Raw genomic sequence first — 22,400 nt, forward strand, 5'->3', positions numbered from 1 at the left:
GTTAGACATACATGAATTACTTATTCAAAGACCAAGCTTCATATCAATGTATTGTTTTACTGTATCTGTCGCTGGAAATACAGTTGCAGGGTTGTCATAGACACTCCTGTCAGAAACGTTACACGCGGCTGGGTATTGTGGCACACAACCGTAATCCCAGCACTTTCGATGCTTAGGCAAGAGCATTGCTGTGATTTTGAGGCCAGCTTGGGCTAGACATCAGGTTGAAGTCCTGCCTGAACTACATACTAAGACCTTGTCTCAAAAAAAAAAAAAAGTAACATTTAAATTTTAAAATGAAACACCAACTGTGTGTTTACTGATGGGTTATGAGTGAGATCGAAACATGGCAGCCTTATGAGGCTCCATCATTTAATGGCAAGACTCCCGCAACTATGACTTTCCAGGAAGAGCCTGAGGGTGCTCCCTGGATACCACCAGCACTTACCAATCACCCGGTGACTTTGGAGTTTGAAGTAGGTGATCACATTCAGTCTGGTTTACACCATAATGAAGATATTTTGTCCACATGAAGAATGAAGTGTTGAAAAGGTTAAGTAACTTACTTAAGTTTGAATTCAAATCCAGGTTATCTTGGCTCTAACACTTTCTCTAAACGTCTCTAAACATAGGATGGTTCTGGGCAATTTGTTTCTGTACTCCTCCCAAAGTTTGGAAATCCTGGTTTGGAAATCATTTGCTAGTGGTTGTAACATTACCTGTTTGCAGGAAGTAATTTCTTGCTGGTATTAGAGAGGCCATTGATGTATGTTATAGTTATTTAAAGCAATCATCTGAACAATCCTTTGGGAGTGCGTTTAACAATATTTCATGCAAATTCTGAGTTTAACACATTTTAGTGTCTTATATTCTATTTTTTAAAATAACATAACAAAGAGTTTAGGATATTTGTAAATTGTAAAATGTCATAATAGAACTTGTTCTTTGATACTCTTGGCTTAAGATGATTTTTGTGGAGAGTTGACAACTTGTGTTCTAAACTGTGTTTGTATTTCTCCAGGCATTGTCCGTCATGGTATGTACTCTAACTTTCCAAGAAGTTCAATTATTATAATTAGATATGTTACATTAATCTAAAATGGTTAAAGATGTGGCTAAAAACAATCTAAATTAACCAGTTGGAATCGTTATCAATTCATGATCCAACCAGTTATAGTAGAATAACACCATATTCTTCTATTGATTGGAGTCCAAAAATAGGAAATTTCTGGATCAAAGGAAGCTGTTATTTATAATATTGTTTGACCAACAAAAGTAAACTTGTTTCTAAATTGTTGCACATTTCATTCCTGAGTTCTTTGAAATTTATGATCCTTTATGGCTGGGGATTTAGCTCAATGATGCAAGCCATGCCTTCCTGTCAAGCCCAAAGTTCTGAGTTTGATCCCCAATGGAAAAAAAAAAGTATGATCCTCTCACAATGATGGTTAATCCCCTTTTAGTTTCACAAAAATATTGAAAAAATTTTTTTCTATCACATTCATAAAATGTTTTTAACTGATGAAGGGATAAATCTATTTTAGATGCAATTTAAAGTGGGTTCACCTGGTTGGATTGTGTATGACTATTCTTCATTTGTTTGCAATGTGTGATTATGCATGAATTTAATTTTAAACTATCATAACTGATAATTATAGAAATGGGAGAAATATATAGTTACTGTGACTGTTAACTTCTACATTTTACCAGAATTAAGAGAGAAAATTCTGAAGATATCATTTATCACTGCTATTGTTTTCATTGTTGGCTTTCCCCTTAAAAAACCTGCTAATGCAATGAAGATTAAAAGATTAATTTAGTGTTTGCATAGAAACAATCTATGCAATGAACGAACAGATCTACAAGAATAAAACAAAAGGTTTGAAAATTATTTAAGTAGAAGAAAAAATATTTAATTAACAGGAAGGTTCTCTGTTGCACTTATTGTGGTTAAAAAAACTACAATACTATTCCATAATAAGACACACTGCAATCAAAAACCAAGACAGTTTCCACCAGAGTTGAAACACATGAAGGAAAAGGCTAGAAGCTAAAATCCTTGTTGAAAGCCCTTGAGGGGTTTCAGTACACTGAAAAATTCTGTTTTATAGAGGCTGAGGAAGATGATACTGCTGACTGTTTACACCCTGGTGAAGCTACAGCTGCCGGCATCTGAAATTAGTTGGCATTGTTTCTCAGTAGAACTCCTTTAGCTCAGTCCCACAGCTTAGCTCCCTTATTTCGACAACTGTCAGGGAGTGCTGCATAGTCACTGAGGATGCTCCCTCAAGGCCAAGATGAAGGTGGGTCACAGGCTACACTGGACAGGCACACAGTGGACTGGAGGATGTGATTGTGAAGTGTCCCTTGGATCTCAATTCCAAATAATTTAGCGAAGACAGTCTTGCAGGCAGGACTGGGCTTCCTTCAGCAATCTACTCTACCTTTAGCTTTGCATTTTATGTTGGTCAACTCACTCTACCAACAGTCAAACATCGTGGTCTTTGAGCACCGTTAGCAAGCAATCCAGAGAAAGCATGGTTTAATCAGGATGTCAGCAGCATCTTCAAAGGTGTTGCTCTTTGTTAACCTCTTTCCCTTCTCCTCAGATGACTGAACTGTGCGGTGGATTTAATCATCTTCTAAACCTGCATTAATCCAGTGCTACGGTATTACAACCCACTAGCAACCCAGGGAGATATACATTATTCACTATCCCATTTTTTCAAATAAGGAAACTATATTCAGAGAAGTTAATCGGCATATTTAGTACGTGGAAAAACTTCCCACTCTGCAAAGGGGTTGACTGTTCTAACTGCCTGTGAACTTTAAAACAGAGTTATGTGAATAACAAAACCCTTGCTTTTTGTGCACTGTATCTAATTGGTAGTTTATGTTGGAGGGTTTTGTAACACACAGGGTTTATTTTTTATAGTAGTTGATTTCTATATTGGGTGACAATCTTTACGTCCTACTAAATTTTTGAGTGTTCAAAAGGTGCAAAGTGATATGTCTGAAAAGTTTCATTGCCTAGCTGCTGCTAAGGCACAGCCTTATGCCCCAAAAGAATAAAATTCAGAGCTTGAACTCTGCCACAGGTATTCTATATGTTGGATTTGAAAGTTAGGTTTAAATGACTTTATTGATTTATGATACATTTCTTTAAATCTATAAATAACTATATGTTTTCTCTGGAATTGAATATTTTCTTATTCACCTTCCTTTTATTCTTTTCTGAATGTTGAACTTTCCCTAATATTCTTTTATGTTACAAACTTAATTAGTGGCTCTCATTTTCTCATCTGTAGGTACAACTAAGAAACATACGTCTTTGCTAGAGTGTTAGAAGACACTGTTACACAAAGTAACGGAGGACACTGTTTTGTAATTTTTTTTCATACACTGGCATCATTAAGAAATGAGAGCTAGATTTTATCCTTTTATACACAAAACTAAAAAACACATACATCTTTTGACTATTGTATCTATTTACAAAAAGCAAAAACCCTCTTATCCACTCAAAAAAAAAAGTTTCACTGAGAATGTTGCTCAAAGCAAGGCAACTTTTAAAATGACTCTGTCATCACATCCTTAATTAGTATAATGGTGCCCCAAGGCCTGGGACCCCTTGGTGATTTCTGGCCCCCACACTGAGGGAACCCTGCATCCCTGTAATTTTAGTCTCTGTTTTAGGATTCCCCCAGAAAAACAGAAACAGCAACAGCCTGGCAAATCCAAAATCTGCAGGGTAGCCTGGCAGGTCTGAGACCTGGAGAAGAGATGCTGTTCAGATCCAAAAGCCATTCTGCTGTCTCAATTCCTTCTTCATCTGTGGAGATCAATCTTTTTCTTTTGGATGAGGCCCACCCATGTTATGAAGGGTTACCTGTTTCACTCGTAGCTTACTGATCTAAATGCTAATATCTAAAAATAGCTTCACAGAAACTGTAAGGATAATATTTGACCAAAATCTGCCTGGATCCATATCCTGGACAAGTTGAAGCATAAAATTATCACACGTTCTCTATTTTTGTTTTTTCATAGTTCTCCTGTCTCATCCTCAGCTTCAAGCTGATTACATTTTATGCTGCTGAAGAAGTAGCTTCCCAGAACAGCACATTCCATACCTCCTGATTTGTCATATTGTATACTGAGAAATCAGAAAATCCAGTTTATTCAAATGCCTTTTAAAGTAAGAGATTCAGCGTGGAGTTGACAGGTGCTCACGTTCCAAAGAGTGTGCCTGGGTTTCAGAAAATGACTTTATATCATTTATTACTCCTCCTTGGTTTGATTTAGCTTTGAGATAGAGTCTCACTCCGTGGCCCAGGTTGGTCTCCCAGAAGTTGCAGTCCTTCTGTCTTAGTCTCCTGAGTGTGGGGACACAGATGTGTGGCCCTGTGCCTGGCTTCCTCTGTGACTTTTGACTCGTGGTTACCAGTTGTACTTGAACTAGCAAGACTCCTGACTCTCAGATAAATGGGATTACCAGTCTCTGCCGAATACTTAGAGATGAGTAGCTGCACCCAAAGGACGGTGAACAGGCCCACTGATTCTGAACCCTCCGATTTTTTCATTCTTTTAAATTCAGTGTGTTGGTTCTGCCCAACATTATTTCAAGTTGAATTTCCAAGAAAACCTAGAGGTTTTTGTTTTGTTTTGTCCACTGTTATTTTGTTAAACTGGCTTTTTAAACTTCCTCTCCCCGCCACCATTGTTCAAGACACCCCAGCATCCCCCCCCACCCCCGCCACAAAACCTTGCCTCTGGTTTAAAAAAATTGGTTTTTAAAGATTTTAAATCCCCTAGTGCATTGGGGTCAGGCCCAAGCTTTGAAAAGGGAACCCAGAAGGCAGACTCCTCCTCTCTTCCTGGGGCCACTTTTGTGATGTGAAACTCAGCCTCCTTTGCCATTGTTCTCCTCCTCCCACCTCTGCCAGGCCCCGGAAATGTTCACCCAGACTGTGCTGGGTCTGAGTCCTAAGGCTTTGGAAGGAACTCTTTTTCCAGAGGCGCTGTGTACATTTAGTCAGTCTGGAGAGACACACAGCGTGTATTCCACACTCACGCATCGCACGGGTCTCTCTGCAGACGGAGTGATCAACATGAGCGTCCCGGTTGTGCTGCCCGTCTCCACAGACGATAAGGCTCGGCTGGAAGGGTGCGGCGAGTTCGTCCTCATGTTCAGTGGACGGAGGGTGGCTATTTTACGTGACCCCGAATTCTATGAGCATAGGAAGGAGGAACGTTGTTGTCGTGTGTGGGGGACAACATCTACAAAACACCCCCATATCAAGGTAAGTTTCCAAACCTTTGGAAGGGCTTTCTTGATCTATTTCAACTGAAGACGAAAGTAAGTCTTTTTAATTTCTTCATGGAGGACTTAGAAAAACGCCCAATGGAAGAATGCATTTCTAAGGTGGGTTTTACAAGCCTTAGCAGGTCTTTTTTTGTTTGTATGTTTTTAAGGAATAAAGAAATGTCTTTCTGTCTGAGAACTGATCTCAATGAGCTCTTAAGTCCTCAGATCCAGGGACGGCTGCATCTTTAACTAAATGGGACTGAGTAGGTAATTTAGCCTGACAAGAACCATAGCTGTCACTGTGCACACAACTGGAGCTGGAGCTGGCAGCCCTGTGCATCTTGAACATGCTCAAGGGAAATATTTTCCCACAGAGTGAGCCAAATGAACCACTGCTAAGCGAACTGAGTTCATGCTCTGTAGTCAAGAATGTTGTTAATGACATATTTTCAGAAAGCAAAAATCAGCACAGATGTGACTGAATTCCCAGAGAAAAGATTCTATATTTTCATAAGGATATTTTCAACAATGAAAAATTGTGTTCAGCTAAGCATGGTAGTGCCCGCCTGTAATCCCGGCTACTTGGGAGGATAGAAAGTTTAAGGGCAGCTTAGGCTACATAGTGAGACTCTGCCTCAAAAAACAAACAGAGAGTGTTCATTTAAAGTCTATCCTCCCAAAAGGCAAAATAGAGTGAACCCCCAGATTCCTTCTCGGCTTCTACCTGCTCTTGGTGATGGGGCAGGAGTGAGGGGATGTTATGGAATCACCGGCTGTGGTTCATTTGTCATAGGAAAAATGTGAAATTGTATCAAAACCTGTTCTTCATCCAAGAGGATGAAAATAGCCTACGCTACTGTTTGACTTCTCAAATTCCCTGGTTGGTGTAATTGTCAGCAAGTTTACAAGTAGCAAGGAAAGCAACCGAATGCTCAGGAGGCCTCTACCAGCCTGTGGTGGATAAGGCTGGTTGTCTCTCTGGACCTCAGCTTCTTCAGTGACAAACATGGGGACTAGATTCAAAATAAGTCTAAGGTCACCAGGCATGGTGGCACACACCTGTAATCCCAGCACTCGGGAGGCTGAGGCAGGAGGATGGCTGTGAGTTTGAGACCAGCCTGGGCTACATAGTGAATTCCAGCTCAGTCTCAACTACATAGTGAGACTCTATCTCAAACCACCCCCCCAAAAGTCTAAGGTCTTTTCCAGCCTGTCATTCCCACAGGAAATTATGCTTTGGTTTATTTTCTTTTCAGTTGTGAAATGTTCAAAGATAGGAAAAACCTCTGGCACCTCCCTTATCTGAACATAGAGCTCAATGAGACATAATTATCTCATTCGAGATAAATATTCTTGGCCCAGATAAAGTCTTCTGTACAGTTTTTCTCAGAGTTTGTCAGACAGTTCTTGAAACTGCTTGATAGTGACTCAAGCTGAGAAATATGTTCTTAGCATCAGTTGTATCTCTGATCATTTTTTTTCTCGATCATAATCACATGGGTTTGGGGTCACATCTTCTCTTAGTGACCCAAAGAATAACGGCCTTCCAATGTGCCCTTCAGATAGTTCTCTTTGAGTCTAACTTAGACGTCTGCATGACTTGCATAGGAAGCTCTTAAGTGATTGCCTCTTTCTCTCCACCTTGTCGTGCAGTGTGGGTCAGCAATTGAAGTCAATTCTTAGTGCAGATATCCCTGGTTTACTGACCTGACTGTTTAATGACTTTGACACTCACCACCTGCCACCTGGACTTAGAAACTGTCTTTTTTCCCCCGCTTATACAGTTCTGTATATCTCATTTATAGAGAATCTCAATGTCTTTTTTGTTGTTGTTCAGTATACCTTGTTTATACAATACTGTAATTCTTTTTTGTGGTTGTTGGGGTTTGGTTTGGTTTTATGAAACAAAGTCTCGCTACATAGTTCAGGCTTCCTTGAACTCATTCTGTAGTCCAGCCTGGCCCTAAACTCACAGGAATCCTCCTGCCTCAGCCTCTCGAATGCTGAGATTACAAGCGTGCACTACCATGCCCGGTCAGTACTATAATTTTTGCCGATTGCACCATTTTATGCTCTGTTATACATTACAGCACCGCATGTATGAAAGAGTTACACAAATAAAAGCAAAGTCATCGAGTTGGAGTTTCCTTCGCCTCTTTCTTTGTTCTGAATATTATAATGTACACACTGTGTACAGTTCCTCACTTAATGACCACTTCATTTAATGACCTAGTCACAGGACCAGAACTGGGTCATTAAGTGAGGAATAACTGCAGTCAGGAAGAGTAATGGTGTGACGGTGACCTTGACAATACTGTCAGTGACTCTGTACCATGAGGTCACTAGAGGGACTCTGAACGTTCCCGTGAGCTAGTGGTGAGAACTGGGCCATGGGTAGCCCAAGAGAGAAAGCCGCTTACCACACACACACTACCCCTTAGCTGTTGAAGGTACATTTACCTGACAACATAGGAGTTTTATTGGGGGGAACACTCTTTATTGTGGGCTTTTAGCACCCTGAAATTCAGAGTGATGCCTCATTATAAATTTTTTTAGAATCCACAGCCTTCCAAAAGTTGTCACTTCTCTAAGTAATCATGGGTCTCCTTCTTTTTCCATATGGCACTGGCCATGATATCTGCAGAGAACGGTCACAGTTGCCAAGTTAATGGTCTGCCTCTGGCCCGTAGCTCTTCACTGATAGCACTTAACCATCTGCTGAAGAACTTTTTGAGTCGCTAAGTATGGAATTCTGTGATATGATCTCAGATGTAACCCTGAGGAGGAGGAGGGTAAATGTGCAGAATTATACAGTGCTTTGGAAGACCCTACTCCCTTTCATCTATGGCCCTCAAAGCTTTTCCAAGCAGTAGTCATTTCTTGAAATAGTCTTTGTGAAGTATGTGAAAATCATTAGTCCCTGTATTATAGATGTAGAAATCAAAAGAATAAAATGTGACTTCCAGATGAAGGACAGGAATGAGATTTTTTTATCTTATTGAGTTTATTGGTACATTTTAAATATACAGTACAGTTACATTCATCCTTGGGATCTTGTAACTTTACATGACAGATCTTGGTTCTCATTTTTCCCCATACCCCTTCCCTCCCTTCATCCCCCTCCCCTATTTACAAAAACTTTATTTCCATTTTTTTCTCATATTTGTTCTTGTCCCTTACTTCCTTTCCCCTACCCTTCCCACTTCCCCTACACCTTTAGCCCTTTTCTTCTTATTTCACATTGTCAGTTATGCAATTTGTCTACAGCTATACAATTTTACTTTCAGTTTTTCACACCAGAGAAACTATTCGGTATTTACACCTGTATGTCTTATTTATTTCACTTAAGAGTATGGCCTCAATATGCATCCATTTTCCCTTGAATGACTCTAGTTTCAGGAATGAGATTTTATACCCGTTAGCTCTCGGTGAAGATCATTTACTCAGAGCAACAAAAATACCTGGAGAGCATTATAAATTACCTGTGACTGGCTCTCACCCTTACAGATTCTGATGTATCTGACTTTCGGTCAGACCTGGAACTTGGGGATTTTAAAGCTCCCCATAATTTGAACATGTTGTGAAGGTTGAGAACCATTTCATAAGTGAATTTTTTGGAGCTGTTTCCTGTATGTCTTTATCTGATATATTGACTACTAACAAAACTCTGATTACAATTGCTGACCTACATTCCGAGTCAAGATGAAAAGAAAGAAGTTGTCACTTAAGATCACGTAAGAGCTTTCTGTGCAAGTCATGTGGATGTATAAATTAGAGTCTGAGAGTGGAAATATCTGAGCTGGCATGATGCAAAGCCGTTATTCTTCTGGTCACTATCAGAAGATAAGATCCAAACCTGTATGGTTATGATCAGGGCAAATGATCTGATAAATATTCGAGGCTTATATTTCTCAAGCAGCTCTGACTCAGCACTGACTTGGCCCTTCCAGTCCCTGCCCATTCCTGCCCCGCCGCTTGGGTCTCCTGTCACGCCAACGGCCCCACCATCCACATGGCAGCTCATCGCCCAAGCCTGGATGTCATTCTTGCTTCTGTCTTCTCCTCTCGTTCATGTCATCACCAGGTTCTAACAATTCTGCGGCCCAGGTATTTCTCAGCCTTTCACTCCTCTTCCGTCCCACCTTGGACCATGCCATTTCATTTCTTCCCTCTTGTCCTACTCCTCATTAACCCCTTATCCCTTCCGCAGCCCGAGTGAACTGACCAGCAGCTACGTGGGAACCTTTTTGCAAAGACATGATTTACCTCTCAGCCTTTCACTAGCACCACCCCACATTTTCCCCCTCTGGTCTTTTCCAGAACTGGCCAGTAAATCAGGTTTTCTTTTACTTTTGCACACATGCGTCCCTCAGCTTAGGGCGCTGTTCTTTCCACTTTCACCTCTTCACCTTATTCCTTCTTTGCTCCCTGTAGAACTAGCCTGAACTCCCATGGCCCATAGGCGTGACTAACTGCCCTCCTGTGACTTCCCAGAGCAATGTGCACTTGTCTCATTCACACTTGTGACGGGTAATGCTGAGGATGATGCTGAGCTATTAGCATAGGGTCCCAGATGGGACAGGAGGTGCAGAGGGAAGAAGCTGGTTTTTCAGGAGCCCTAGACCTGGGTCCTGGCTTTGGTAGTACGGCTGTGTGCACTTGACCTCTGTCACTTCCTCTCTGTAAAACTGCCTTCTCATCTGGAAGTAAGGACATTAAGTCTACACCATGTCCAGGTCCCATAAAGCTCCAGATTCCATAATTTTGGCAGATGTTACAGAAATAAATGCATGTGCCTCACTTGTGGGGTGTTAGTTTATTTTTCTTCTCTTCTCTAAACCTACTACTCCCCCCCCCGCTCCTTTCCTTTCTCTCCTCTGCCTCACTTCATTCTGACCTCCTTCCCTTCCAATTTGTACATTACTTCTTCCCCAGATTGTTTCTTTGGAGTCTCCTCCCCTTGCCTTGAGCCTATTCCACTTACTGTAGCTTCCTTGCATCTTCACGCTCGTGTTTGAGTTCCCTGATCACTTCTTTTTCATCCTTGTTGTATGCGATTCCAGACCCAGTTCCTCTTTCTGTACTTCACCACACTCCCTAAGACTGTTCTTCATTCCTCTCCATACATCTGGTCCTCTAAATACCCTGGGAGTGGCCGTTCTGCCTATGGCAGGGAGGGAGTAAGGACTTTCAGGTCCTAAAGCATTGGACCTTCGTTCCTGATAGCTGGACATAGCTCTGGGGATAGGCAGAACCCTAGGAGAGAGAGCTGCCCTTGGAGAGCTGTTTCTCTCCATTGCAGAAATACTACACGCAGAGTTTCAGCATTGCTTTTAAAACGGATTTGCTTTCAGGTGGGTGGTGAAGAAAGTTGATTCAGAGCGTCTCTAAGAGGTACAACACAGTGTAAGACGGACCCCTAGCGTCCAGAATGAGTAACTGCACCCCGAGGGATTTTGTCTCAAACTTTCAACATTGTCATCTGTGTTCTAATTGTAAGCAGTGAGGACAAAATTATATACACATGTGGGTATTTGAAAATATTCTTGTCCAGCTATTTTCCTGAGCAAGAGTTTAGAAAGAGGTCCATAAATACAAAACCAAATCTCTTGCACAACTTCGCTCTTTGTTCCCTGGGTTTCTCAACCTTAGTATTATTGACATTTTGGGCTAGACAATTCTTTGTTGTGGTGGCTTCCTGCACAGTGTAGGGTATCTAGGGACATCTGTTGTCTCTACTCACTAGATGCCAATAAAGTACACTCACCTCTACCAGTTATGATGATCACCGTTGTCTCCAGATATTGTCAAACGTCATCGAGAGGGGCGGACACGCCCCGTGTTGAGAGGCACCGCTATGCCAGTCTCCCATTTCCTGAGCCCCTCTGGGATGCAGGTCACTGTAAGTCCTAAAATCTAGCCACACTAGGGAATTGTGAGCCAGAATTACACCATCAGTACCTTGGACCTTCTACTAGGTGTTTTGAATCAGCCAGCTGTCTCTCTCTCTCTCTCTCGCCACACTGTCTTCGTACAGATGGAATCATACAGGATTTGTCTTTTTGTGGCTGGCTTATCTCACCAAAATGTACTCAGGATGCATCCATGTTGTAATGTTTGATGGGATTTTCTTCTTTTTAAAGAATAATATTTCAGTACTTTTTGGGCCACCTTTTATCTATTCATTCAGTTGTTGATGGACATTTTGTTTGTTTCCATCTCTTGGTTGTTGCCAATAGCTACTATGAATGTGGGTGAGCAAATCTCTTTTTCCTCCTTTGGATATATGCCCACAAGTAGGACTGATTTTGCTTTTGTTTTTGTTTTTTCAGACAGGGTCTCGCAATATAGTTCAGGCGGCCCTTGAGCTCACTGTAGCCTAGGATGCCCTTGAACTAGTGGTAATTCTACTGCCTCAGTCTCCTTAGTGCTAGGATTACAGGCATATGCTACCACACCTGGTCAGAAATAGGATTGCTGGATCATATGGCAGTTCTATTTTTATGTTTTTCAGGAACCTCCATATTGCTTTCCATCGTGGCTGCACCTTTTACTGTCCCACTGTGCAAAGACTCCAATTTCTTCTCCACATCCTTGCCGATGCTTGTTATATCCTGTTTCTTGAAAACAGCCATCCTAATGGGTGTGAAAAGCCTCATTGGGGTCTTGAGTTGCCTTTGTCTTGTAATAGTGATATTGAGCTTCTTTTCACATGCATTTGGATACTGTAGATCATCTTTGGACATACAGTGGCACTCAGTTCATAAACATAATTCTTTCCACAATTCTGGTCACAAACCAAATTGGATGAGAATCGAATTGAATTCAATAGTTAGGTTCAATGTTGACTTATAAGGAAGTTTGGGTTGTGACCAGAATTGAGGAATTAAGTTTGTGAACTGAAGTACCCCTGTATGTCCAGTCAAGTCCTCCTTTGTCAGTTTTTAAATCAGGCGATTTATCATCAATCTGTTGGAGCACTTTATGTTCTGGATATTAGCCGTTTGCCAGATCAGATGATTTGCAAATTCTTTCTCTCATTGTATAGGTTGCCTTTTCATTCTATAGACTGTGTCTTTTAATGAAAAAAAAAAATTTTTTTTAATTTCAAGTAGTTAAAAAAAAAACAAAACAAAACATTTGAAGTAGTCCCATCTGTCTATCTTTGCTTTTGTTGCCTCTGCTTTGGGGCTATACCAACGAATCGGTGTCATGAAGCTTTCAGACTTGTATTTTTTCACAAAAGTTTAATAGTTTTAGATCGTATATCTTTGAACCACTTGGAGTTAATTTTTATATATGCTGTAAGAAAGGTCTAGCTTTATTCTTTTGCATGTGGAAAACTAATTTCCCCAATATATTTGTTGAAGATCACCACACACTCACACCCAGTATCCTGGCATCCTTGCTGAAAATCTTTTGAGAAAACAGAGGTTTAGCTAATACTCTGTTTTTAGCTGCATGTGTGGATTTTGCTGCATTTCACTGCTCTTTAGAGATTTTTAAATTTTAAGATAGATATGTGAATCTTTTAAGAATTTCCATAGAAATTGTGCCCCCAAACAGTTAACTGGTAGAAAACTCACTTGTCTGAATTTTTCTCCAGGCCCTCTATTTTGAGTCGCTACATTAATAAGGTCTGCCTTACATTAGACTGTATTAGGAATGTGCTAGCAGCCATTCCAAAAGTATGGTTTGCAGAACCTTGGAGGAATCTGTGACCTATCCAAAGACTCTCCAAGCTTGAAACTGGGCTAATGATAACTAAGACATTATTCGCCATTTTCACTCTCTTGACATTTACACAGCCAGTACAAAAATAATGGTGGGTAAGCTGGCACCTTAGGCTTGAGACAGTGAGAAATAACTGTACGTGTGTCCACTTTACTCTAAACACGAGAAACGTTCAGTAAGAAAAATGCCAACTTCACTTAAAAATTCTTGATAAAGCTGAAGAAAAGATTATTAAATCTTGACTCTTGAGTTCGTATCTTTTTCACATCCTGTTACACAAAGGGAGACCGTAGTGAAATACTTCTGCTGTATACATCAATTTACAGTGGCTGGCGTAAGGAAAAGTACTTGTGTGTTTGAGCTGGAGCAAAACTAGCCACCCCACTCCATTAAACTTCATTTTTACTTGAAAGAAGGGGTAATGTATGATTATCCGGACTTGGATTATTTGGCAGGTATTTCTTCCAAAGGAACAAATGAGATGAAAACTACTTCCGAATGAAAACAAGAGAATATTACTTGCCAGTGATTGGCCTTGAGGTTTCAAGCAAAGAAAAAAAAAAAAACAAAAACAAAAGCAAATTCTTCCCTTCACCGTGACCTTGGCAGCTTCACAATACTTAAAAATCTAAGACCAGCACCACCACTAACAAGCGTGTTTTTAAAAATCCAGCGAACTCAGTGAGCCAATATTTTCTACTTGACCAATATATTATGTTACAAAATCATTCATGGGTAAAAGACTCATTCAAAGCATGATGGATTCATAACACAACTGAGTATGAAAAGTGCACTCATAAAAGTTTCAGTTTTCAAAGTGTAGTTTACCATTAAGCACTCACTCCATTTTTGGTGTAGTATTAAAGAAAAATACCCACAATTTTATAAAATTATATACCTGCCTATGGTACAATTACATACCTACCTATACTTGGGGTTTTAATGTACTTTGGCCAAAACAACATGCTGTCATAGATTAAAGGCAGAAGTAGATATGAGAACCTAGATGTCTTCTATTGTCCGACATTAAAGAGATTTGCAAGCATGTGAAACAATGCCAGGTGCCTTATTTTGGGGAGGAGTAGAAATGTTTACTTTTTCATTAAAAATACTATTTATGTTAATGTGTAATAGATTTATGAATGTGTTAAATCAATAACTTTTAAAAGATTCCCCATTTTTAGTGTGGAAGATAATTATAGATACAACAAAAGCTCTTGGGGGTGTCTCAGTAATTTTTAAGAACATACGGAAGTCAAGAAACCAAAATTTTCAGAAATATTGTTCTAGAAATGCTGTAGAACTGAAGGCAGGTCTTCAGCAGGAACCCAAGACTGGTTCCAAAGGCAGAGAAGATTTTTCAGCTAAAACAGAAATCATGTTCATCGTTAACGACTCGACTGACTTCTCTCTAGATGGTGATGGAAAGTGGAGATTGGCTGGCTGGGGGAGAACTTCAAGTGCTGGAGCGAATACAGTGGAATGATGGGCTGGACCAGTACCGCCTGACACCTCTGGAGCTCAAACAGAAATGTAAAGAAATGAATGCTGGTAGGTAGGCCGGGTGTGAGGCATTTATCAACACTTTCTGATTAAAGAATTAAGGATATGAATCAGTACTTTTAAATGAGAACACTGATTATTATATCGATGATATGAACAGTTTAACGTTGCACTACCTTCATATCCTAGAGCACTAAGTAGAAGTTACAAACATATACTCACACAGAAAGATACCTAAATGTATTTACTAAACAAAAAAGCAATTTACAGAACAATATGTACAGTACAATTATATTTTGGAAAACTAAATAAGAGGCTCTGGTAGTTTCCACATCAGACTGCTGAGGAGAGCAGCTACCGCTTGGGGAAGGAGGTTGGGCTGAGAAGAAAAGGAAGATTTTCATCCTTTATGTATCTGAAGGAGAAAGAGTTAAGTAATGATAGCATTAAATGGTGGTTTTCATATTCTATCTTGGGCTTTCATGTATTCTCCAAGTTTTCTGTAAGAAATATATATTAATTACACTGCATAATGAGAAAAAGATTAAAGCTCTCAGGAGTCTATCAACAAATGGAGTTAATTTGTTTTGTTCTGTTTTTTGCTGTAATGGGATTGTACCCAGGAGCTTTGCACTGAGCTGTATCCCCAGACCTTTTTATTTTTTATTTTGTTTTAGGTTGTTGTTTATTGTTATTTTGAGATAGGGTCTCTCTATGTAGTTCAGGCTGATCTTGAACTCACTGTGTAGCCCAGGCTGGCCTCAAAACTCACAGCGATCCTCCTGCCTCAGTCTCCTGAGTGCTGAGACTACAGGCGTGAGCCAGTACACCCGATCCTATTTTTTATTTTGAGACAAGGTCTCACTAAGTTGCCTATACCAAGCTTGAAATTGTAGTCCTCCTGCCTCAGCTTCTCAGAGTGCTGAGATTACAGAATGTGCCACCATGCCCAATTTAAATGGAGGAGTTTTAAAGATTTCTTTAAAGTGAAAGCTTACATCTTTATATCTGTAGATTGTTGCCCTGTTTATGGGCTCCAGGAAGCATTTCTCATAATTATTCATCCCTGGAGACCTGAGACTGGAGTGAAGTACAGGGAACAGATTATTGCTGACCCTCCCTGAACCCTCGTTTGCAGCAAAGATCCTGCCAACAACTGTTTTCATCCTGTTATGGCTTCCTGCCTCTGTATTTTATCCTTTTCTATGTAATGTAGCATTGGTTAGTGGTTTTAACATACCTAATGGCCCAGATATATTCTCTAGCTGACCATTAAAAGTAAGTGCTTTCAGGGATTTAGCTCAGTGGCCCTATGCCTGCCTCACAAGCACAAGGTCCTTAGTTTGATCCCTGGTACAAAAAAAAAAAAAAAGCAAGGAATTCATGGAACAATAAATAAAGTTTGATTTTTTTTTTCTTTCTGTTCTTGTGGGCAAAAAACACTGTGTTTCTTTGACCTTGGCTTTTCTTTCCTAGATGCGATTTTTGCATTCCAGTTGCGCAATCCTGTCCACAATGGCCATGCTCTGTTGATGCAGGACACCCACCGCCAGCTCCTGGAGAGGGGCTACAAGCACCCGGTGCTGCTGTTGCACCCCCTGGGGGGCTGGACCAAGGATGACGATGTGCCGCTGGACTGGCGAATGAAGCAGCATGCAGCTGTGCTCGAGGAGGGCGTCCTGGATCCCAAGTCAACCATTGTCGCCATCTTCCCATCACCTATGTTATACGCCGGCCCCACAGAGGTGAGCAACTTCCTGAGCTGAACCATCAGACTCGGGATGCAGGCTCAAACTTTATTTAGCAGACTGAGACTCTGGGATCCTTTCTTAAGATTGTTCTCTCTTCTTTATCCAATTTCATAAGGTTTCTGTTTTGCATTTGTGAAAAATGCTAGAAATACCAAAGTGGCACCTATTATATATTGACTTGAGGATATGGAGGTTGGCATGTAACAAGGTGGATAGCAAAGCTTATCTGGATCGCAGGCTAAGCTGTGTCTAACCTAATATTTGGTGTCCTCAGTTCCAGTTACTCTATGCCAGTGGTAGTGAATGTAAGGCATGTGTGCTTCAGTGAGTACAAAGAGCCCTATCAGCACACGAGCCAAGTCACTCCAGCAGCCGAGTAACAGTTGTTTTTTCTAAAGTAAAACCTCAGTGTTCAGGTTTAATTGCAGTGTTGGCACTTGCAATTAACTAATTGCTGTGGGTTTTGGATTGAGTTTGGGCACTGGGTACCTAAAAGGTTCACCATTGCTGCTCTATGCTATTCACAGTGTCCTGTGATCAGCTTAGACAGGGGAGGCTGTCTTTAAAAGATACAGGTCTCCTTTTTATCATAACACAGTGAAACTATCAAACAGATTACCTTTATCCCACTGCACTAGCAGTATAGTGGGCTTGAAGGAGTTTCCAGGAAGTATGATGAATTGAAAGGGTCTTAACCCTTTGGAATACCCCAAACTGAGTCTAATGAATTCATTTTGGTGTCATATCAAAGTCCCAGGTACCTAGCTTTCCTCTCCATCCTTTGTATTTCTGAGTTTAAAAGAGGGCAAGTGTTGTGCTGAATGGAATCGATGTCTGATATGAAAGCTGATTAGCTCGTTATTGGCAGTCAAATGAGAGGTGGGTTTGTAATTTCCTTTAAATTGATATAAGTAAGGCAGGAATGGAAAATGTAAAAAATAATCAATATGGCAGAGCAGCATGAGCTCAGCATTCCTGGTATGCTAGCCTATTTGGTGATGAGGAAAAATAACCTCAAGTTCTAAGAGGAGGATTTGTACAAAGTATACCTTTTGTGTGTGTGTGCTACTGGGGACCGAACTCGGGTCCTTGCACTTGCAAGGCAGGATCCGGAACCACTGAGCTAAATCCCCAGCCCCAAAGTGTACCTTTAAAGCTCCAGACATAAGAAATGTAACTAAGTCTGAAGAAGAGCGTGAAGTCCTAGGACTCATTTGACTTTCTTGGAACTTTCAGCTGACCGGTGTTACTGAATTATTATTGTTAAAGCAGAATTAGAGTCTGTGCAAACAGAAACCCACAGACTTCACCCAGAATGACCTTTACATGATGTTTCCTAGGTCCAGTGGCACTGCAGGTGCCGGATGATGGCAGGGGCCAATTTCTATATTGTGGGCAGGGATCCTGCAGGAATGCCTCACCCTGAGACCAAGAAGGATCTGTATGAACCTACTCATGGGGGCAAGGTCTTGAGCATGGCACCTGGCCTCACCTCTGTGGAAATCATTCCATTCCGAGTGGCTGCCTACAGTAAAGCCAAAAAGGCCATGGACTTCTATGATCCAGAAAGGTAGGTTTTTCAAAGGAATATTACTTAATCGACATCTTTACAACTGGAATAATGAGGCAAAGTTTTGGTCCTTCAGAAAACTCACCAGTGCATTTCCACATACATCCAGCTGGAATCAGTCTCGTGAGAGTCACGAGTTGGTCTTACACATTTTGTGTCCCCTGAAGTTGTAGCACAGTCCCCTGCGTATGGTAGATGATCAATATTTCCTTTAGAGATGGGGATGTCACTTAGTGACAGAGTGCTTGTGTAACACATGTTAGACCTTGGGTTCAATCCCCAGCACTGTCTCCAAAATAATTTTAAATCTCTTCTCAACATGCATGCCTATCACATTAAACAAAAGGAAATAAAAACAACAAAAAAGGATTCCATTGAGTATCTCTCGTACACTTCTTCCCAGGCTGAAAGTTCATAAAAGTAGGCTAAAAAATAGAAAAGTTACTTCCAATGACAAGAGTATGTGCAAAGTCAATACTGAATAGAGAGCTGCTATTTCCCTTTTCTTCTGCAAATTTCTGCCCATTTTCAAAGCCGTGGGATTTTATGGAGAGAAAAAAATTGTGGATCTAAAAAACCCATAACCTAATTCCAGGAATCCTTGAGGCAGATGTTACTACCTACACTGAGTTCTTTGTTGCTGTACTATGACAGGCACAATGAGTTCGACTTCATCTCAGGAACTCGTATGAGAAAGCTCGCCAGGGAAGGAGAAAATCCCCCAGATGGCTTCATGGCCCCCAAAGCATGGAAAGTGCTGATGGATTATTACAGATCCCTGGAGAAGATCAACTAAATGCTCTTTGGCTCCAAAGTCTCCTTCTGAAGTGCTCTTTGATTACCTTTTCTATTTTTGTGATTAGATGCTTTGTATCCAATTGTTTCTCAGTGATTTTAAAGTTAGTATTTTATGAGGTACAATTGCTTTTCAGTGATTTTAAAGTTAGTATTTTATGAGGTACAAAATTGTGCATATAATTTAAAGTCAACTTCATATATGTATATACATATATATACATACATATATTTGTATATATATGTATAGATATACATATATGAAGATAAAAATCTTAGCAGGTGAAAGCAATATTGTTACACATTTCAGAATGAAATTAGCTATGCTGTCTACTGCATCTGAGCAGGTAGGTCCCAGATTTCTTAAAGCTTTGACCATGTGTCCAGTTTACATGTCAAAACTGGAAGTGTACTTTCCAGCTTATCCTTGGCAACCAGCAATCCCAATATCATATCCCAGTAGTAAAATAAATCAGATGAAATTCTCTTCCCTCCAACTGACTGTATACAGCCTACTGCCCAGTAACCTAAGTGCTGAGGACTGGAGAAACCAAATGTGTGATAATGTGAATTTAATCTTAGAGATCTATGCAGCCTAATTTCTGCCGTGAAAGTTGTATCATCTAGTAAGGAGAGGTCTTAACGGTCTTCTGTGAATAATGTAAGTCCAACATGGTGACATTAAATAGTGTAGCATGTTTTGATAAAAGGATTTGTTCCAAGGATCAAACAATCTGGCTATCTTTGCTGTGGTCATTATATCCTACAGACAGTCTGAGCCAATTTGACTGCAGTGGCAGCGGCTGTCACCAAAAATTCACACCATCAGACTAGCAAGGTGCTAGAATAGGAAAAGACCATGAAAACAATTTGAACCTTTCATCTTAGAGGTGAACAAAATGAGGTGGCCCATGAAAGTGCTCCCTGAGCTGCTGAGCACCATCACAAAAGCACAAAATCGACATCCGAAGTATTGATGGCCCTGAATGAGTGCACAGGTCCCTGAACACTCTGGTGCTGAAGCTCCTTGATCATTCGCCACTTAAAAAGCAGTCTTGGCTATAGCAAGGCCTGGGTTTTTCTAAACTCTACTGATCCTTAACTGTAGAAAACACTTTCCCAAGGACTCAAGCTGTTCTGAGAAATCCTGAGACGCCTTCACTTTTTGAGAGGTAATCTGTTGTACTTTACAGGTAATTCGCCATTGCCAACGAATGTTTGAACAACACCTTTTATATATATAATAAGTCTCTCTGGAAGGGACCTAGACTGGAAAAGAGAAAACTGTGATGTATTTCATATTGTCCATTTTAAAAAATGCTAGTCTTAGCTAATTAATAATTCTTTTGAGAATAAATCACATACAATGGCCACAGCAGTTTGTCCTTTCGTATAGTACTGAACATTTATAGATGTACCATTGCCTTTTTAAAAAGCAACATATTTATTGAAAACATGAGACAGGATGTTGTGCCTTAACCAAATGTATTTTTAAAAACATATTTAAAACTGCTCTTCTGCTCTACTGTGACACTTGTGCAAATGACTATTTCTGTATACAACTGATGCTTGCCCTTATTTTAATAAATTTCTCAAAATAATGGCTGAGTCTTTTTGCCTGCAACATCCAGTGTGGACTGAGCATATGGCTGTGGTGGGCTTTATAACAGTGTCTAATTGGAGAGAGACAGCAACAGCATCTCTTTAAGATCATCATTATGTGCCCTCACTGATGTCATTTTCTAAGTTGTGTTCTAGATATAAATGCAGATTGTTATTTTTCAGCAGTGACGGGTTGTCAGGGGCCTCTTTCCAGGATTTCACGACAGGCAGACCATACTTTGATAAATGAAGCTATCTTCCTTTCTCCTTTTTTCACAAAGGGACAGATTTCATTCTCAAAGTGTCCCCAGAGGTTCCAGTAGCAAGACTTGAAGTAGTTGCAGGTGTTTTGTTTTCCTCACACACGTCCACAAACCTTAGATTTTGTATTCACAAAGAAGTCACCTGTTTCACTCATGCTTTCAGTGGCCTTCAGGCTTGCAGCTTTCTGAATGTGATTCACTTTGGTCCTGAAGACTTAATGCAGACTTTGCTGATTTTTCTCCCAAATAAAATGCCTGTGATAGCCACTAAAAACACTCCCCACCAATGAGTGCAAGCAGAATTTATAGAATTCAACCAAGCAGTCTCTGCAGCCTACAGGACCGCTGGCAAACCGTGGATGTGTATGCTCTCACTTCCAGCATACCCACTTGTTACAGTACTGTCCTTAGCAAGTATTTATGGTTTCATGTGATGCAATGACCACTGAGTTTCTGACCATTCCCCATAATACAGTTTCTTTTGAATGAATACCTCTCCTTTTGCATAAATTGGTAAACCCAGATATGTGATAAAAAAAAGACAGTAAATATTTTTTAAAAATTTAAGCTACTAGAATAAAAAGCACATTGCCAGTGATCTCCCATAAAATACACCCGTTCCCAACAAGCTTATCCTCTTGTCACTTTAAGCAGTTCTGGAAGTCTTCTTTCTCATTGTTAGTTATGTTGTTATGTCTACCTCAATGTTCTGAATCAATTCCAAACTTTTATCTTTCATAGTCATTTTTTACTTTGGGGAACAGTGCTGACACAAATTGCCATACCCGAAGCAATATGACACAGAATGTCACATTGAGGCATGAAACCTGTTTCTCAGGCCATTTTCCATGCACATTTATTAAACATTCTAACAAGCCCTTATATCAGAGTTCACCATAGTGCTCTTGGGTACAAACTTAGCTCACACAATTCCATCAAGGTATAAAAGCACACCCACACAAAATGAATGTCACTTTGATGCTGGGTCTTGATGCCTTTTTATGCACAAGGAGAACTGGGTGATTTCCTTTGAGAATTCTGAACCACATATCCAAGTTTTACCCCTGTGATGACACCTCTTAAAAAGCTGGAAAATGCTATTCTAGGTCTCTTATGGTTCCAAATGAATTTTTGGATTCTTTTTTCTAGTTCTGTGAAATATAGTGTTGGAATTTCAATTGGCATTGCATTGAATCTGTATAGCAGTTTTGGTAGTATGGCCATTTTCACTATGTTGATTCTTCCTACCCAGGAGCAGGGGATGTCTTTCCATTTTCTTATATCCTCTTCGATATCTTTTTTCAGAGTGCTGTAGTTTTCAGTGTAGAGATCTTTTGCTTCTTTTGTTACATTGATTCCTAGATACTTCATTTTTTTGGATGCTATTGTGAAAGGAATTGCTTCCCTAATTTCTCTCTCAGTGAGTCTGTTGTGTACAAGGCTATTGATTTTTTGGGTATTCACCTTGTATCCAGCTACTCTACTGAATCTATCATTAAGTCGAGAAGTCTTTTGGTGGAGTTTTTTGGGTCTTCAATGTAGAGTATCATATCATCAGCAAATAATGACAGTTTAACTTCTTCTTTTCCTATCTTTATTGCTTTAATTTCCTTCTCTTGTCTAATTGCTGTGGCTAATGTTTCCAGAACTATATTGAAGAGGAGTGGTGATAGTGGGCATCCTTGTCTTGTTCCTGATTTTAACGTGAAAGTTTTTAGTTTTGGGCCATTTAATATGATGTTGGCTGTTGGTTTTCCATAGATTGCCTTTATTGTTGAGATATAGACCATCTATACCAGTTTTTTGCAGAGTTTTTATCATGAATGGGTGTTGAATTTTGTCTAATGCTTTTTCTGCATCTATCGAGAGGATCATATGGT

The 22,400-nt window shown here is 40.2% G+C and overlaps 1 protein-coding gene across 3 annotated transcripts in view; it reads left to right on the top strand.

The window, feature by feature from the left end:
* The window catches only part of Papss2 (3'-phosphoadenosine 5'-phosphosulfate synthase 2), a 56,045-nt gene extending 35,780 nt beyond the window's left edge, over nt 1–20,265 (top strand). For 2 of the 3 annotated variants that reach the window (XM_010604982.2, XM_010604984.2), the window contains exons 8-13: nt 1,022–1,036; nt 5,092–5,297; nt 14,452–14,587; nt 16,016–16,284; nt 17,631–17,860; nt 18,515–20,265. In XM_010604982.2, the coding sequence (XP_010603284.1) occupies nt 1,022–1,036; nt 5,092–5,297; nt 14,452–14,587; nt 16,016–16,284; nt 17,631–17,860; nt 18,515–18,656 (998 nt within the window). In that variant the 3' untranslated portion in view covers nt 18,657–20,265. The remainder of the gene's footprint in view (nt 1–1,021; nt 1,037–5,091; nt 5,298–14,451; nt 14,588–16,015; nt 16,285–17,630; nt 17,861–18,514) is intronic. The other variant, XM_010604983.2, reaches the window with a different exon arrangement.
* The last annotated feature ends 2,135 nt before the right edge of the window (nt 20,266–22,400 follow it).

This window comes from Fukomys damarensis, unplaced genomic scaffold (genome assembly GCF_012274545.1).
Source record: "Fukomys damarensis isolate Sample0158 unplaced genomic scaffold, DMR_v1.0_HiC HiC_scaffold_20, whole genome shotgun sequence".
In the NCBI taxonomy this organism is placed as follows: domain Eukaryota; kingdom Metazoa; phylum Chordata; class Mammalia; order Rodentia; family Bathyergidae; genus Fukomys; species Fukomys damarensis.